This window comes from Bison bison, unplaced genomic scaffold, assembly GCF_000754665.1.
Source record: "Bison bison bison isolate TAMUID 2011002044 unplaced genomic scaffold, Bison_UMD1.0 scf7180017864163, whole genome shotgun sequence".
NCBI lineage: Eukaryota > Metazoa > Chordata > Mammalia > Artiodactyla > Bovidae > Bison > Bison bison.
Genome location: NW_011494735.1, coordinates 2,053,086 through 2,069,381, shown reverse-complemented (window position 1 = coordinate 2,069,381; position 16,296 = coordinate 2,053,086). Strand labels below are relative to the sequence as shown.

At 35.7% G+C, this 16,296-nt stretch overlaps 1 protein-coding gene across 2 annotated transcripts in view; it reads right to left on the bottom strand.

Annotated features, from left to right (window-relative positions):
* The window catches only part of CPNE8 (copine VIII), a 274,643-nt gene that overhangs the window by 53,429 nt on the left and 204,918 nt on the right, over positions 1 to 16,296 (bottom strand). For both annotated transcript variants that reach the window (XM_010841510.1, XM_010841509.1), the window contains exons 12-13: positions 16,174 to 16,227; positions 15,503 to 15,564 (exon numbers count right to left, since the gene is read on the bottom strand). In XM_010841510.1, the coding sequence (XP_010839812.1) occupies positions 15,503 to 15,564; positions 16,174 to 16,227 (116 nt within the window). The remainder of the gene's footprint in view (positions 1 to 15,502; positions 15,565 to 16,173; positions 16,228 to 16,296) is intronic.

Genomic DNA, 16,296 nt, shown 5'->3' with positions numbered 1-16,296 from the left:
ACTCCTTTTCCTATTTGGAACCAGTCTGTTGTTCCATTTCCAGTTCTAACTGTTGCTTCCTGACCTGCATACAGATTTCTCAAGAGGTAGATCAGGTGGTCTGGTATTCCCATCTCTTTCAGAACCTCCCTAAACCTCCTTTGTAATAAGATTAACAAAATCTTTCTTGGATTGTTGCTGTAAGGACAAGAAAAGTACCTGTCCTTTATAGCAGGCACTTAAGAATTGTTATGGTTATTATCACCTTATTGAAGTTAGTTTTTTAGAATCCAAGTTTAGCATATTTCTTTGAAAACTGAAGTGTGTAGAGTTTACCAAATTTCTGGATCTACCATAATTTCAAGTTTTTTCTAGAACCTGATCCTCCCATGTTAGATTTCCTTTTCTTCATACTGGCTTCTAAGGTCCCGATCTACTCAACCCAAAACAGAGCTATTTTGTTAGAAGATGTCATCTGGGTACTTTAAACAAAATTGCCCTCCAGGAGGTAATTATAAGCTTTTATTATGACTTTATTTTCCTTTCTAAAATTTTGGATTTCTGCGGGATCAATGAAATGTCAAAAGTAAGAATAAAAAGAAAGTGGAGACAAGTGATATGATTCCTGAACTGTTTATGCTAATATTTTTGCCCTTATTAAATTTACCTTTCATAAATTAACAAACTTGTGTACACTCTCCAGACTTTGAAGCTTGATTTCAGTGTTATTTTTAACACAATTAAAGTGTTCCAAAATACAACTTTGCAAGCAGATAAGCTCATAATCCTGTAGTTCAAGAACTACAAAGAAGGTATGCAAGATGGCCAACCTTTTCTCAAATCTAGTTTAGAAAATATCTCATAAGTGACATAATCAAAACAAACAAAATAAGTCATATTACACCTAACCAAAAATAGAAGCACTATCCGATAGAATCCCATTTTTATTTTATTTGTGGTCAGGCTGTGGCTGGCAGACTTTTAGTTTCCTAAAAGGGATTGAATTCAAGCCCAAGCAGTGAAAGCACTGAATCCTAACCACTAGACCACCAAGGAATTCCCTAGTATCTCATTTGAAATGAGGTAGTTGCTGAAGAGATGAATGATGCCTAGCAGAAAACCTATGAACTTTTATGTTATAGATTGGAGTTATAACTCATTTGCAAAATTACCACATCTCTGAATCTCAATTTGCTCATATGATAGATAGGTAACAGCTGCTCTGAAGAAGATATTTGGTTATTAGAAATAAAATTCTGAAGTACTGGAATATAATAAATGTTCTGCATGCTGGACGACAAATCTCTTGAGTAATCCATGTTGTCTTTTCCTTATTCATATTAATCTTTTCTTCTGTTGAGACAGAAGAGACAGTTCTTCCGTTACATTAACATATAGGTATTTCTTTTTCAATTAATTCTTCCCATAGAGATGGTAAGCGGTGTATCGCAACTGGTATAATGAACCCCAAGGGGTGTAGGCAGTAAGAGGTACACAATCTGCAGATAACTTAAAAACAATAATATAATCTACTAATATACAGGCTACATCTTAATATTACCATACTCTTAACATGCATGTGCATGAAAAGTTGCTTCGGTTGTGTCGAACTCTTTACAACCCAATGGACTACAACCCACCAGGCTCCTCTGTCCCTGGGATTTTCCAGGCAAGAATAATGGAGTGGGTTGCCATGCCCTCCTCCAGGAGATCTTTCCGACCCAAGGATAGAACCCATGACTTCTATGACTTCTGGTCTCCTAGCATTGACAGGCAGGTTCTTTACCAATAGCGCCACCTGGGAAGCCCATACTCTTAATAGTTCTAAGCAATGTCAGTGATAACTTCCCAGCCTTTCACAGCCTGCCCCTGGTAAGCCACCTTTACTGATTTCCTTTCCGCTGGCTCCCAAGGTTTCAGTTGCTCACCAGAAAGAAACTATTTTAGACATAGTGTGGCTAGTAGTGCACACTCTGATAATGAAACATAACTAAGAAACTTCTTAGTACAAAATAGACTGTCAATATTTTGGCTAAATTAGCATTGGTTCTGATGATGAAACATACATGCAATTTTCTTTGACTTTGAAATCTATAGTTTTGAAAAGAATCACTTGAAAAAAATAGCATAAGTTGGCAATTAAATCGCAATCTTACAGGCTATAACTGGACATCTTTCAAGCCTGCATTTGTCTATACAAAAATTAGAATTGAGCATTAGCCAAAATATTGCTTATGTATCTTAACACTTCCAAAAGTTTCTTTTCCAAATCACATTTTAGACGATTTTGGTTTGGATATGATAATGTTTTATGTGAATGCATTTTTAGAAGGCAGAATGGCTTTATTTTTTATTATATTTATGCCCATTCAGCACTGCAGGGTTTAGCTCTTAATTGATGAATGCAAAACACCTAGGTGCCACAAGAAGCAGTGTAAAGCACTATAAAAACTCTAGATATGTATATTCATTTTTCAAAACAACACTTAAAGTGCTGCATCTTCTGGCAAGATGTGCTTCCTGAGATAACATATCCAATACAATGCCACCAATTTTATAAAACTAACATTTTATAGCATCACCTGATAATGCTATAAAATGTTTCAAGTAGTTTTCAAAAAATCCTTATGGGGCTTGTTAATAATGGCACTTACTGATATTCAACTCACCTTTAAAATGGCATATTAAGAAACCAGCTTTGAGCCTCTACAATGAGCTTATAATAGGTAGGAAGGTAGCTTTAGCTCTTCTTCTAAGACTTTTTAATTAGAGTGGAATATAAATCTTTTCTGTATAATTTCAGACAAGTTTTAGATTCAGTGTCAAGAGTTTGGGCGGTTGACTGCAATGGAAGCAATAACCTGGCATTATCCTTCAGAGCTGAACTTTAAAAAAGACTTTTACTAACTTTATGAAGTTGAATATGTCTTTTTCTCTTCCTGTCTCTGATAATTAGGACATTTGCCACCAACAATATTATGATGATCAAGTGAGTAAAGACATATTAGAACTTTAAACAAATTCAGATTATTCAGAAAAACGATAGCTATTTGCCATTTAATCCACAAAATCAGCCTATAAGATAGGTATTATTATTTTTATTTATGTTCCTATTTCATAGAAACATAAACAGGTTTTGTTAGCAAGGAAAGATCTAAGATTTGAACCAGGCAGTTAGTACCAGAACCCAAATTCTTGGTTATTATAATGCATTGTCATCAGTTAAATTCAGAATTCAACAAATTATAACCCCGGTTCAGCTGAAGGATATGACAGAACTGGATTTTAGGATAAACTATTATGGATTAGAAATTGGACTTTGTAAGAGCATTTGAAAAATGAGAGTATTTTAGAATTTGGTTCAGTTCAGTCAGTCATGTCCGACTCTTTGAGACCCCATGGAATACAGGACGCCAGGCTTCTCTGTCCATCACTATCTCCTGGAGCTTGCACAAACTAATGTCCATCGAGTCAGTGATGCCCTCCAAACATCTCATCCTCTGTCCTCCTCTTCTCCTCCTGCCTTCAATCTTTCCCACCATCAGGGTCTTTTCCAATGAGAGAGTTCTTCCCATCAGGTGGCCAAAGTACTGGAACTTCAGCTTCAGAATTAGTCCTTCCAATGAATATTCAGGACTGATTTCCTTTAGGATTGACTGGTTTGGTCTTCTTGCAGTCCAAGGGACTCTCAAGAGTCTTCTCCAACATTACAGTTCAAAGCATCAATTCTTCAGTGCTCAGTTTTCTTTAGGGCTTCCCTGGTAGCTCAGCTGGTAAAGAATCCACCTGCAATGCAGGAGACCCTGATTTGATTCCTGGGTCTGGAAGATCCCCTGGAGAAGGGGACAGCTACTCACTTTAGTACTCTGGCCTGGAGAATTGGTGCAAAGAGTAGGACATGACTGAGCGACCTTTACTTTCAGTTTTCTTTAGGGTTCAACTCTTACATCAATACATGACTACTGAAAAAACCACAGCTTTAACTAGATGGACCTTTGCTGGCAAAGTGATGTCTCTGCTTTTTAATATGCTGTCTACGTTGGTCATAGCTTTTCTTCCAAGGGGCAAGCGTCTTCTAATTTCATGGCTGCAGTCAGTCACCATCTGCAGTGATTTTGGAGCCCAAGGAGACAGTCTGTCACTATTGCCTGTTTCCATTGTTTCCCCATCTATTTGCCATGAAGTGATGGGACCGGATGCCATGATCTTTGTTTTTTGAATGCTGAGTTTTAAGTCAGCTTTTTCACTCTCCTCTTTCACTTTCATCAAGAGGCTATTTAGTTCCTCTTTCTGCCATAAGGGTGGTGTCACCTGCACATCTAAGGTTGTTGATATTTCTCCCGGCAATCTTGATTCCAGCTTGTGCTTCATCCAGCCTGGCATTTCTCATGATGTACTCTGCATATAAGTTAAATAAACAGGGTGACAATACACAGCCTTGACGTACTCCTTTCCCAACCTGGAGCCAGTCCATTGTTCCCTGTCTGGTTCTAACTGCTGTTCTTGACCCGCATACAGATTTTTCAGGAGTCAGGTAAGCTTGGTCTGGCACTACCATCAGCAATCATTTATTTGACTTAATGTTTTTCCAAACATTTCTCTCTTATTTTGTCTTTCCTGGAACTTGCCCACTTAGTATCTCTCCTATTACCTTCTCTGATGCTCCCTTTCAGTTAGTATGTAAGGAAAATAAGCAGTTCATGCTCCTAATCTTGATCTTGCCTTCCTCCAGTTGAGATAATTTCTGGCAGAGGCAACACAAAAGCATTTTTTTCTTTTCCGGGAAAGTCTAGTCTATCAGTTTTGTTTTTTGGTGCTTGTGATATGAGCTATAGAAAGAGGAAGATCACAGATGATAAAATCTGAGCTAGACAGACATGGAGGTTTGTAATCTAGTAAAATAAATTGTCACACTCTTCGCTTAAAGTTCATGCTTGTTTCTAATGTTTCATTATGCTAAGAGATTTGGGTAAAAGAGCTGGAAGTCAGGCTTAAAGTGGCTTTCTAATTAATCTGTATTTATTCAGGGTCTACTGTATGTTCTGTTCTATAAAAATGTTTTTATATTGCCAGTCTTTTTACGGAAAAAGACTTCCCTGGTGGCTTAGATGGTAAAGAATCTGACTGCAATGCAGAAGACCTCAGTTGGATCCTGGGTCAGTAAGATCCCCTAGCGAAAGGAATGGCAACTCGCTCTAGTATTTTTGCCTGGAGAAACCCATGGACTGAGAAGCCTGGCTGACTACAGTCCATGGGGCGCAGAGAGTTGGACACAACTAAGTGACATTTGAGGAGAAAAGTGATACAAATGAACAACTAAAATGGCACCCAGAGAAACTAGCAACCACTGTATATAAGCGATTGTGAGGTTCATTTGGGACCAGGTAGATGACATTTTGGGCTTTAGTCAGAGGAAGTAAATGACAGTCTGTAGGCCTACAAGATTCTAATACACTGAATTTTCTGCTAAAAATGTAGACTAGGGTTTCAGATTGACATGATGGTTGCTTAGGGGTACTCAGTGTGCATGAGAACTTGAGATCTGTTTTCCCCATTCATCTGCCAGTCAAAGAAATGTGAAAAACTTTATAGGTAGTTTTTTCCTTGGTCCTGTTAGTGGTAGAGTGGAGTTTCATAAAGACCTGAGAGACACAGATGACAGGAAGGCAGACAAAACAAAGTTGAAATTTATGATGCTGTCTTCAGATACTTATATTGTGAGCTATTGTCTGTAGAGGTCAATAAACCCACTTCCCAAATAATAATTATACAAATTTACAAAATGGTGATGTTACCTTAAAGGAGTATTTGGATTTCAGAACTGTCTCTGATTTTAAATGAATCTAACATTGTCCTTACCAATATAATTGGGATATTCAGTGTTATACATTAAAAATCACTAATTTGGTTGCCAATTATACTGGACTTTTGGAATTAAAATTATTTTTAATAAGAAATAAAATAATCACAGGGAAAAACATACAGAGTATGATTAAAAATAATAACCACAAGGTCAACTACCCAGAAGAGGCATTTTTTTTTTCTTCCTTTTTTTTTTTGACTCTACAGTAAGATCTCCTTTGTGGATGTTATTCTATTTAGAAAATAAAACTCTTTATTACCACAAGTCATGAATTCTAATTGTATCTTATGCTCCAGGGAAAGCATGGTGCTGCTTAGAAAAAAACAAAAACAAAAAAGGAAACAAACAAACAGCTAAAGGAAAAAAGGGCTAAAAATTAAGTTTTTATTTCACATAATGTTTCCATAAAAATTGGACTCTGACTAACTGAGAATGCATTTGTCTCATCTGCTCACTATGTACTTCCTTCCACAGATCTGTCTACTGCAGGTAAACAAAGGGTGTTAGGAACTGAGAAAATGAATGAAGAGTAACATGCTAGCAACATGATTTCACAAGCAATCAGGTACATATTTATATCAATAACTACTAAAGTAATGCAAACCTAGAATATCCAATATTAAGAATTAGACCTATAAAGGAGTTCCTTTGAAGGGGAAGATATTAAAGGATTATGAAAATAATTTTGTTTAATATTTAAATGTGTTCCTTCTTAATTATGCATAATTTCTACCTGGATTCATGCAAAAACAGTATTTTCACAATTTTCTGTTCAATTATTTTTTGTGGGATGAAAAACAGAGATTACATTTTAAAGTGCAATTCAAGAATTTCCTTCTGAGAGCTTAATCACAATCTGTTAGTCCTACATGTTCCACACCAGTCACCTGTTTTGCCCTCTTTGTCTATTCTTATGCTCCTATATGTTGTCCAGGGTAAGGAAAATAGTTTATACTAAATTCATGTAGAGAACAAAATGAAAACAGGAAAACCTAAACTAATGTTATTTAGAATAAGCCACAGCTGGTTAGAGTACCAATTTAATTTTAGTTACTCATATTTTATGTGATGATTTTTCACCTTATTTGAAGAACTCTGGTTTTGTCAAGATTTAGCACAAGCAAAACATAACAATAGTTTCTCCTGAACTAGAGTAGGGTGAGTAAATTTCTGAATTGATGCCAACCAAATTAGCATAATGATGCTTCCCTAAGTTAGCAACAAAAAAATCCACAAATACCAGTAGCAAATGCTGATATCTTGATATTTTAAGTTAAAAGTAAGTACTTACTATAATTTTTATACAAACAAAACAATTCAACACTTGATTCCAATCACTTCCGAAATGTCATACTTATTCAGAAATATGGTGGAACATCTCTTCAAAAGAACTAACCTTGATAACTCCACAAATCTGCAAATAGCTTTGATCTCTAAAATAATCCTTTGGATTGCTTCATCGATTGCAACCCAAAATGCAGTTAATTTTATTGCTCTTCTTCAATGTAATCACAGGGCAAAAGGCAAGGCCAGATTAAGAAGAGTCTCTTTAGATGTATGTGGAAGAGTAGTGGTGTCAAAGACTAAGATGTGAGTTTTGGGGAAGTTTAGTTGAAGTGTTAGCTGCAGGGAAGTACGTAGCTCCCAGCTAAATTTGGTCTTAAGTCCTTAGCTGAAAACCCTCAATTTCTATCTGTGGGACTAGGGAAGATGGAGCAGAGGAAAAGCAAAAACAAAAGGTTCTGAAACCTGTGTTTCCAAAGATATGACTGGTTAAACATGGAATTTTACAAAGAACATCACAACGGCTAAAAAAGAGGTTCCACAGTTTAAAAACTGACAGTGACATAATATTTATCTATTAAATTAGCAAAGTTTAAAAGTAATAAAGCTATTCAGTAAGGGTAAGTTACAAGCTGGAATCAAGACTGTTGGGAGAAATAACAACAACCTCAGATATGCAAATAATTCCACTCTAATGGCAAAAAGTGAAGAGGAACCAAAGAGCCTCTTGACGACAGTGAAGGAAGAGAGTGAAAAAAGCAGCCTTAAAATTCAATATTAAAAATACTAAGATCATGGCATCTGATCTGATCACTTCATGGTAAACAGAAGGAGGAAAGGTGGAAGCAGGGACAGATTTCCTCTTCTTGGGCTCTAAAATCACTGCATATGGTGACTGCAGTCATGAAATTAAGAAGACGATTGATTGCTTCTTGGCAGGAAGGCTATGACAAACCTAGACAGTGTGTTAAAAAGCAAAGACATCACTTTGTGACAAAGGTCTGTATAGTCAGTGCTGTGATCTTTCCTGTAGTCATGGGTGGATGTGAGAGCTGGGCAATAAAGATGGAAGAATGTCAAAGAATTGGTGCTTTCAAACTGTGGTGCTGGAGAAGATGCTTGAGAGTCCCTTGGAAAGCAAAGAGATCAAACCAGTGAATCTTAAAGGAAATCAGCCCCGAATACTCTTTGGAAGGGCTGATGCTGAAGCTGAAGCTCCAATACTTTGGCCACCTGATGCAAACAGTTGACTCATTGGAAAAGACCCTGATGCTGGGAAAGATTAAAGGCAGAAGGAGAAGAGGGTGACAGAGAATGAGATGGTTGGATGGCATCACTGATTCAAAGTATATGAACTTGGGCAAACTTGGGGAGATGGTGAGTGACAGGGAAGACTGGTGTGTTGAGTCCATGGAGTTGCGTAGAGTCAGACACGACTTGGTGACTGAACAACAGCAAAGTATATGGTAAACTTGCATATGCAGATATGAGAAGTATAAATTATTATCTTTATGCTTTTATCTGCACAATAATTTAGAAATATGACAGTACTGTTTCTAGGATGTGACTTTGTAGATATGCTAGATGAAGTATACAAAAAGCTGTGCACCAGAGTTTACATTGTAACCTTGTTTATAATAAGAAAATAAAATGGACACAATTCTTCCATGGAGTTGCAAACAGTCGGACACAACTGAGCAACTAACACTCACTTTCTTTTCTTTTCTTTTTTTTTATATGATTCCCGTTTTTTTTAATTCTTTTTTAAAAAAGTTTATTTTGTTTAACTTTACAATATTGTATTGGTTTTGCCATATAGCAAAATGAATCTGCCACACTCACTTTCAAAGTGTGTATCAACAGGTTTTTAAACTGAATTATGTACATCTATATGATGGAAAACTGTTAAAATATGGTAAATCTATAAGTACTGACAAAGAAACATATATACACAATATATTTAATGAAGAAAATATACATTAAAATATTGTACACAGTGTGATCCCACTCATTAAAATAATGATGTGTGCATGGGAATAAATAAATATCTAATAGTGATTATCAAGAGAGTATGATTACATGGGATTCTAGTGTTATAATAGATTATTTTCATTTTACATTACTTTCTTTTTACCATTTCACATTTACAATGTGAAACACAAATATAGATATTTATATTTAAAATTTGGGAGACATAATACTTCTTTACCTAAATTTGGAAATAAAATACTAATAAAATCAAAGTTTTTGTGGTTTCAGAAAAAATTATTATGAATAGTACTAAATACTACTGAGCTGTTTACCAGTTTACAGAATGTTTTTAGTTGCAAAAAACTGGAAATCCAGGCCAAGGTTATACACAAAATAGTCAATAGACATTATTGAAAACATAATAACTGTCAATTATTATACTTAATTCTAATTTGAAATGAATGCAGTTCATATTCTGTTTTGCTGTTATTCAGAAAGTTTATGTTATTATGTGTCTGCTCAGTACAATTTTCCAACATTGCAGTGCATTTATCTACTAAGCGGATGAGATTTCTTAATAGTAAAAGAAGAAAATAATACCTATCCAGGGATTTAACCCATGCTCGCTGCAGTGGAAGCACAAGTCTTAACCACTGACTGCCAGGGAAGTCTCTTACAATGTCTAAAGAAATCAATAGGAAATATATTAAGAAAAATAAATGTTATCTGTTGAAATATTTGGAATAGATGTTGCTACATTTCTGCATTGGTTTCCATGTTCTCCATTTCAAATGGCTACAATTTATGAGATTTTGAAAATGACAATATAAAACTCTGTTCCTCATTTCTTATAATTAGAGTCTATCAGGAAATCCATGAAGTAACCGCCCTAATAAATCCCTATAACTCACATTTAAATAAAGCTTAAATCTTCATAAATATCAATATCTGATTTTTAGATATTGAGATATTTTAGATATTATTTTAGATATTATTGAGATATTTTAGATATTATTGAAATATTTTAGAAATTTAGATATTAAAATTTTTAGATATTCTACATGCCAAAGCATCACTCTTCCTTAGGCTATGTTAATTAAACTGTATTTTTCACTAGCAGCAATGGAGATAAAAAACATTAGTTCCAAAAAGATTGAAAATTACCAGTACATCAACTAAATAAACTTCATTATTTTTGTTTCAAAAAAGAGGAAATTATCAGCATGAATATTACTCATGAGAGAAAGAGGGAGAAGGAGAAAGGAGGTGAGCAGAAATGAAAAGGAGCCAATGGAGAGATGGGTAAAGTTAATTACTTTGAGGCACTTACTATCAGGTATTAGCAATTTTACTATATGCAAATTACACTGTGTAATAAGTTGATAGGTGAGAGTAAGTTTTCTGTAGGAATATAAACAAGAACTTCAGAATGAAAGGAAATAAATAAGGTATATTAAGCTCATGAAAGAAATGAAGGCAACTCATGTAAACTACAGGAAACTGAAGTGATAGGAGTGTCATGATAAAACCAGATCTCCTCACTGTATTATTAACACAAATTAGAATTTAAATTTCATACCCAGTTGCTTACAACAAGTCCTGAAGAGCAAAGACACATAAATATACATACTACAACAACTATCTTGCATTCCCTATTTGGATTCTATCACCAAAAGGGACAATATCTGTATAATACTAAGTATTAGAAACAGTGATGAACAATAGGTAAATGTGTAATTGTAGTATATGTAAAAGATACATGCCTTTATCATACAAATTTTTTATATAAAAATGAGTCATATGAAGATATTTTTCATGTCCTTTTTAGGTATAAATGTAAGTATAGTTACATTAATTATGTAGTAAATTTCAAATTCTATTTCTCCATGATCCATTTATAAGTAAAAAATGGGTTCCTGTAAAAGTTTTGGGAAGCCAGGATTGGAACAAAGTATACCTCATGGGTTGGGGCTCCATTTATACATGACTTCTATTAGAAACCCCCTCACTGATCACAGCCTTATCATGGTGAAGGGGATTGCATAACTCATTGAAGCCATGTGCGCAGGGCCACCCAAAATGGATGGGTCATTGTGAAGCATTCTGATAAAATGTGGTTCATAAGAGGATGAAATGGCAACCCACTCCAGTATTCTTGCTTGGAGAATCCCATGGACAATGTGAAAAGGCAAAAAGATATGGTGCCAGAAGATCATCAGCAGCTCAAGTCAAAAGCTGTCCAATATACTACTGAGGAAGAACACAGGGCAATTACTAATAGCTCCAATAAGAATGAAGCAGCTGCACAAAAGCTGAAATGATGCTCAGCTGTGGATGTATCAACTGGTGAAAGTAAAATCTGACCTAGTGCTATAAAGAAAAATACTGCATAGGAACTGGAATGTTAGGTCCATGAATCAAGGTAAATGGGAGAAGATCAAGCAGGAGATGGCAAGATTGAACATTGACATCTACAGAATCAGTGAACTAGAATGGACAGGAGTGGTGAATTTAATTCAGATGACCATTATATCTACTACTGTGGGCAAGAATCCCTTAGAAGAAAAGAAGCAGCCCTCATAATCAACAAAAGAGTCTGAGATACAGTACTTCGGTGCAGTCACCAAAATGACATAGGAGATTGGAATGCAAAAGGAGGAAGTCAAGAGATACCCAGAAAAACAGGCAAGTTTGGCCTTTGAGTACAAAGTGAAGCAGCACAAAGGCTAACAGAATTTTGTCAAAAGAACATGTTGGTCATAGCAAACACCCTCTTCCAACAACCCAAGAGATGACTCTAAACACAGAGATCACAGATTGATCAATATCAAAATAAGATTGATTATGTTCTGTTCAGCCAAAGAAGGAGAAGCCCTATACGTCATTAAAAACAAGATCTGGAGCTGACTGTGGCTCAGATCATGAGATCCTTATTGCAAAATTCAGGTTGAAATAGAAGAAAGTAGGGAAAACCAATAGGCCATTCAGGTATGACCTAAATCAAATCCCTTTTAATTAAACAGGGGAGGTGATGAATGGATTCAAGGGATTAAATCAGTGCCTGAAGAACTATGAACAGAGGTTCATAATATTGCACAGGAGGCAGTGACCAAAACCATCCTAAAGAAAAAGAAATGCAAGAAGGCAAAGTGGTTGTCTGAGGAGGTTTTACAGATATTTGAAGAAAGAAGAGAAGTGGAAGGCAAGGGAGAAAGCGAAAGATATACCCAACTGAATGCAGAGTTCCATTCAAGAATAGCAAGGAGAGATTAGAAGGCCTTTCTACATGATCAGTGGAAAGAAATAGAGGAAAACAATAGAATAGGAAAGACTAGAAATCTTTTCAAGAAAACTGGAGATATCAAGGGAACATTTCATGCAAGGATAGGCATGATAAAGGAGAGAAATAGTAAGGACATAACAGAAACAGAAGAGATTAAGAAGAGGTGGAAAGAATATGAAGAAGAACTAAATAAGAAAGGTCTTAATGACCTGGATAACCAGGATAGCGTGGTTACTCACCTAGAGTCAGACATCCTAGAGTGTGAAATCAAGTGGGCCTTAGGAAGCATTACTACAAACAAAGCTATTAGAGGTGACAGAATTTCAGCTGAGGTATTTAAAATCTTAAAAGATTATGCTATGAAAGTGCTGCAGTCAATATGCCAGAAAATTTAGAAAACTCAGCAATGGACACAGGACTGGAAAAGTTCAGTTTTCATTCCAATCCCAAAGAAGGGCAATGCCAAAGAATGTGCAAACCACTGCACAATTGTGCTTATTTCACATGCTAGCAAGGTTATGCTCAAAATCCTTCAAGTTAGATTTCAGCAGTACATGAAATGAGAACTTCCAGAAATTCCAAGCTGAGTTTCGAAGAGGCAGAGGAACCAGAGACCAAATTGCCAACATTCACTGTATCATAGAGAAAGCAAGAGAGTTCCAGAAAAATATCTACATCTGCTTCATTGATTATGCTAAAGCCTTTGACTATATGGAACACAAAAAACTGTGGAAAATACTCAAAGAGATGGGAGTACCAGACCACTTTATCTGTTGCCTGAGAAACCTATGGGTCAAGAAGCAACAAAGCCAGAAATGGAACAATTGACTGGTTCAAAATTGGATAAGGAGTACAAGGCTGTATATCGTCACTTTATTTATTTAACTTTTATGTAGAGTATATCATGCGAAATTCCAGGCTGGATGAATTGCAAGCTGGAATCTAAGCCTGCCAGGAGAAATATCAGCAACATCAGATATGCAGATGATATCACTATAATGGCAGAAAGTGAAGAGGAATCAAAGAGCCTCCTGATGAGGAGGAAAGAGGAGAGTGAAAAAAACTGGCTTGAAACTCAACGTTAAAAAAAAAAAAATGAGAAGCTAAGATCATGGCATCTGGTCCCATCACCTCACGGCAAATAGAAGGGGAAAAGTAGAAATAGTGACAGATTTTCTTTTCTTGGGCTCCAAAATCACTGCAGACGATGACTACAGTAATGAAATTAAAAGATGCTTGTTCCTTGGAAAGAGCTATGACAAATCTAAACATTGTATTTAAAAGCAAGAGACATCACTTTGTCAACAAACGTCTGCATAGTCAAAGCTATGTTTTTTCCAGTAGTCGTATGCTAATGTGAGTGTTGGACCATAAAGAAGGCTAAGTGCCGAAGAACTGATGCTCTCAAATTGTGATGCCGAAAGACTCCTGAGAGTCTCTTGGACTGTGAGGAGACCAAACCAGTCAATTTTAAAGGAAATCAACTCTGAATGTTCGCTGGAAGGACTATTGTTGAAGTTGGATCTCCAATACTTTGGCCACCTATGCGAAGAGATGAAAAATACCTGATGTTGGGCAAGACTGAAGACAAAAGTAGCAGGTGGTGGCAGAAGATGAGATGGTTGGATGACAGCATCAACTCAATGAACGTGAATTTGTGCAAACTCCAGGTAATAATGGAAGACAAAAGAGCCCGCCATGCTAAAGTCCATAGGGTTGCAAGGAGCCAAAGACAATGTAGCTATTAAAAAACAACAATCTGGCAGGAAATGTCACATTTCTTCCAGCACAGATAGTGCTGTAAGTTGGACACATGTAAGCCAAAAATAAATAAAATAAAATCTTGGAGGTGGTAAGCAGTATAAAAATGACAGTGGTCAAGAAGTTTATTGCTTAGGTATTACTGAAACCCATTTGTTCTAATTAGCCCTGCTGCTGCTGCTGCTGCTAAGTTGCTTCAGTCATGTCCGACTCTGTGAGACCCCAGAGACTGCAGCCCACCAGGCTCCCCCGTCCCTGGGATTCTCCAGGCAAGAACACTGGAGTGAGTTGCCATTTCCTTCTCCAATGCATGAAAGTGAAAAGTGAAAGTGAAGTCGCTCAGTCGTGTCTGACTCTTTGCGACCCCATGGACTGCAGCCTACCAGGCTCCTCTGTCCATAGGATTTTCCAGGCAAGAGTACTGGAGTGGCGTGCCATTGCCTTCTCCCTAATTAGCCCTAGGAATCTTCAAAAGAAGAATATGAATACCCAATAAAATTGATTTATTCGTAACAGATTCTGAAAATATCTTTAATGATAGATTCACATGAAAATATTATTAGATTTGTACTGCTGACAATACATATTGGGTATTTCTTTCTCACACACACACGTACCACTAACTTAAAGACTCACAAAGCAAAGCCAAAAGAACAAACTTGAAAGGAATTTTGAATTTTAAAACTTGAAATTATCATTTCAACATGCAAATTATAGCCAGATCTATCAAGTGCTTTTTTTTTCTTAAAAAAAAAAAAAGTTTATAAAGAGCATGCTAAGAGAGTTCATCTTTTTTATCTTTTTACCTACTGTACCAAGGAGTTTATTTACATAGGAATATATTTTTTATGACAAATTCAACTGTCTATTTTCCCATCTTCAAAAGACAACAATATTCAGAGATATTGGAATACTAAGGAGAGCTGGCAAACATTTTTCCTTCTTAGTATGTTTTTCTTTGACTTTATTGAAACAATCAGCCTGTAGTCTCAATCTATGTCCAAGTGGCAGGTTTCAAGATGCCCATATATAGCAAAGAATGCCCATTTGGGCTAGTATAGCTTTTGTTTTGTTTTGTTTTGTTTTTTTTTAACAAACAGCAATAGGAGTTAAGCTCTCTGTTTTGGGGGAAACTGTGTTTGTTCCTTTGCCTCCACTTTGGCTTGACAACACTCTAGCAATAAATCAGTATTGGCAAAAACAAACAAAAAAGAACAACAACAAAACCCTCTTAATCATCATTTGGAAGAGGTTTACAGAAGTGATGTCTCTGACAGCTGTTGTCATGAAGTTTCTAAACACATTCAAACTTGCCTCTCAGCATTGCTTAAGCAATGAAACAATTTCAGAAAATGACTTACCCTCCCTTAATATAGTCAAGGAATGAAACTTCTGTTTCTACCAAGAAAGACAGCAAGGTGACCTGAAGAAAGAAAACAAAAGAAAATAAAAACAAGAGAATTATATACTAGTACTAGTACTAATTGCAATCCCAACTGGACTTTTTTCTAAGTGTTAGAGAGAAAATTATATTTCCTAGCATTTTGTAAATCAATAAAGATAATCTATTTCAAACTCTTCTAGGACTGATTATTCTTATATTTAAAATTATCAGAAGAAAAGGGGCTAAAAATTAAGTAACTCCTTTCTATGACCAATTTACTTCCTTTGAAGAACAACATGCAAATTATCTACAAGGACACAGGGTTACTTCACTTTTTCAGGCCTGCTTGATTTTCTCGTGTGATTTCATTAAATGAAGAATTCATAATGAAACTTCCTCTTCTCTCAGACACAATTCAACCCCTAAACAACTTGCAGGAAGCTGTATTGCTATGTCCTATGAGGTGTTCTCTATACAATCATTCCCATAGAAAGTTAATTTTGTATTATATACCTTCATATTAAAACCCTAATGAAAGAGTTCAGTTTTTAGTTGCTTCTATTTGATACCAAATATTTTATATATATATATATTTTTTTTAAATTCATCTATTTGAATCCTTAATGTATAACATAAAATTTGACTTACTGTTCCTGAATTAGTATATTTCTTCTTTTTTCCTTTCTTTCTGGGATTTATCACCTTAAAGAGCAGATAAAACAATTACAATGTTAGGATTTATACTGAAATATTTTAAAAATGTATAGTCCA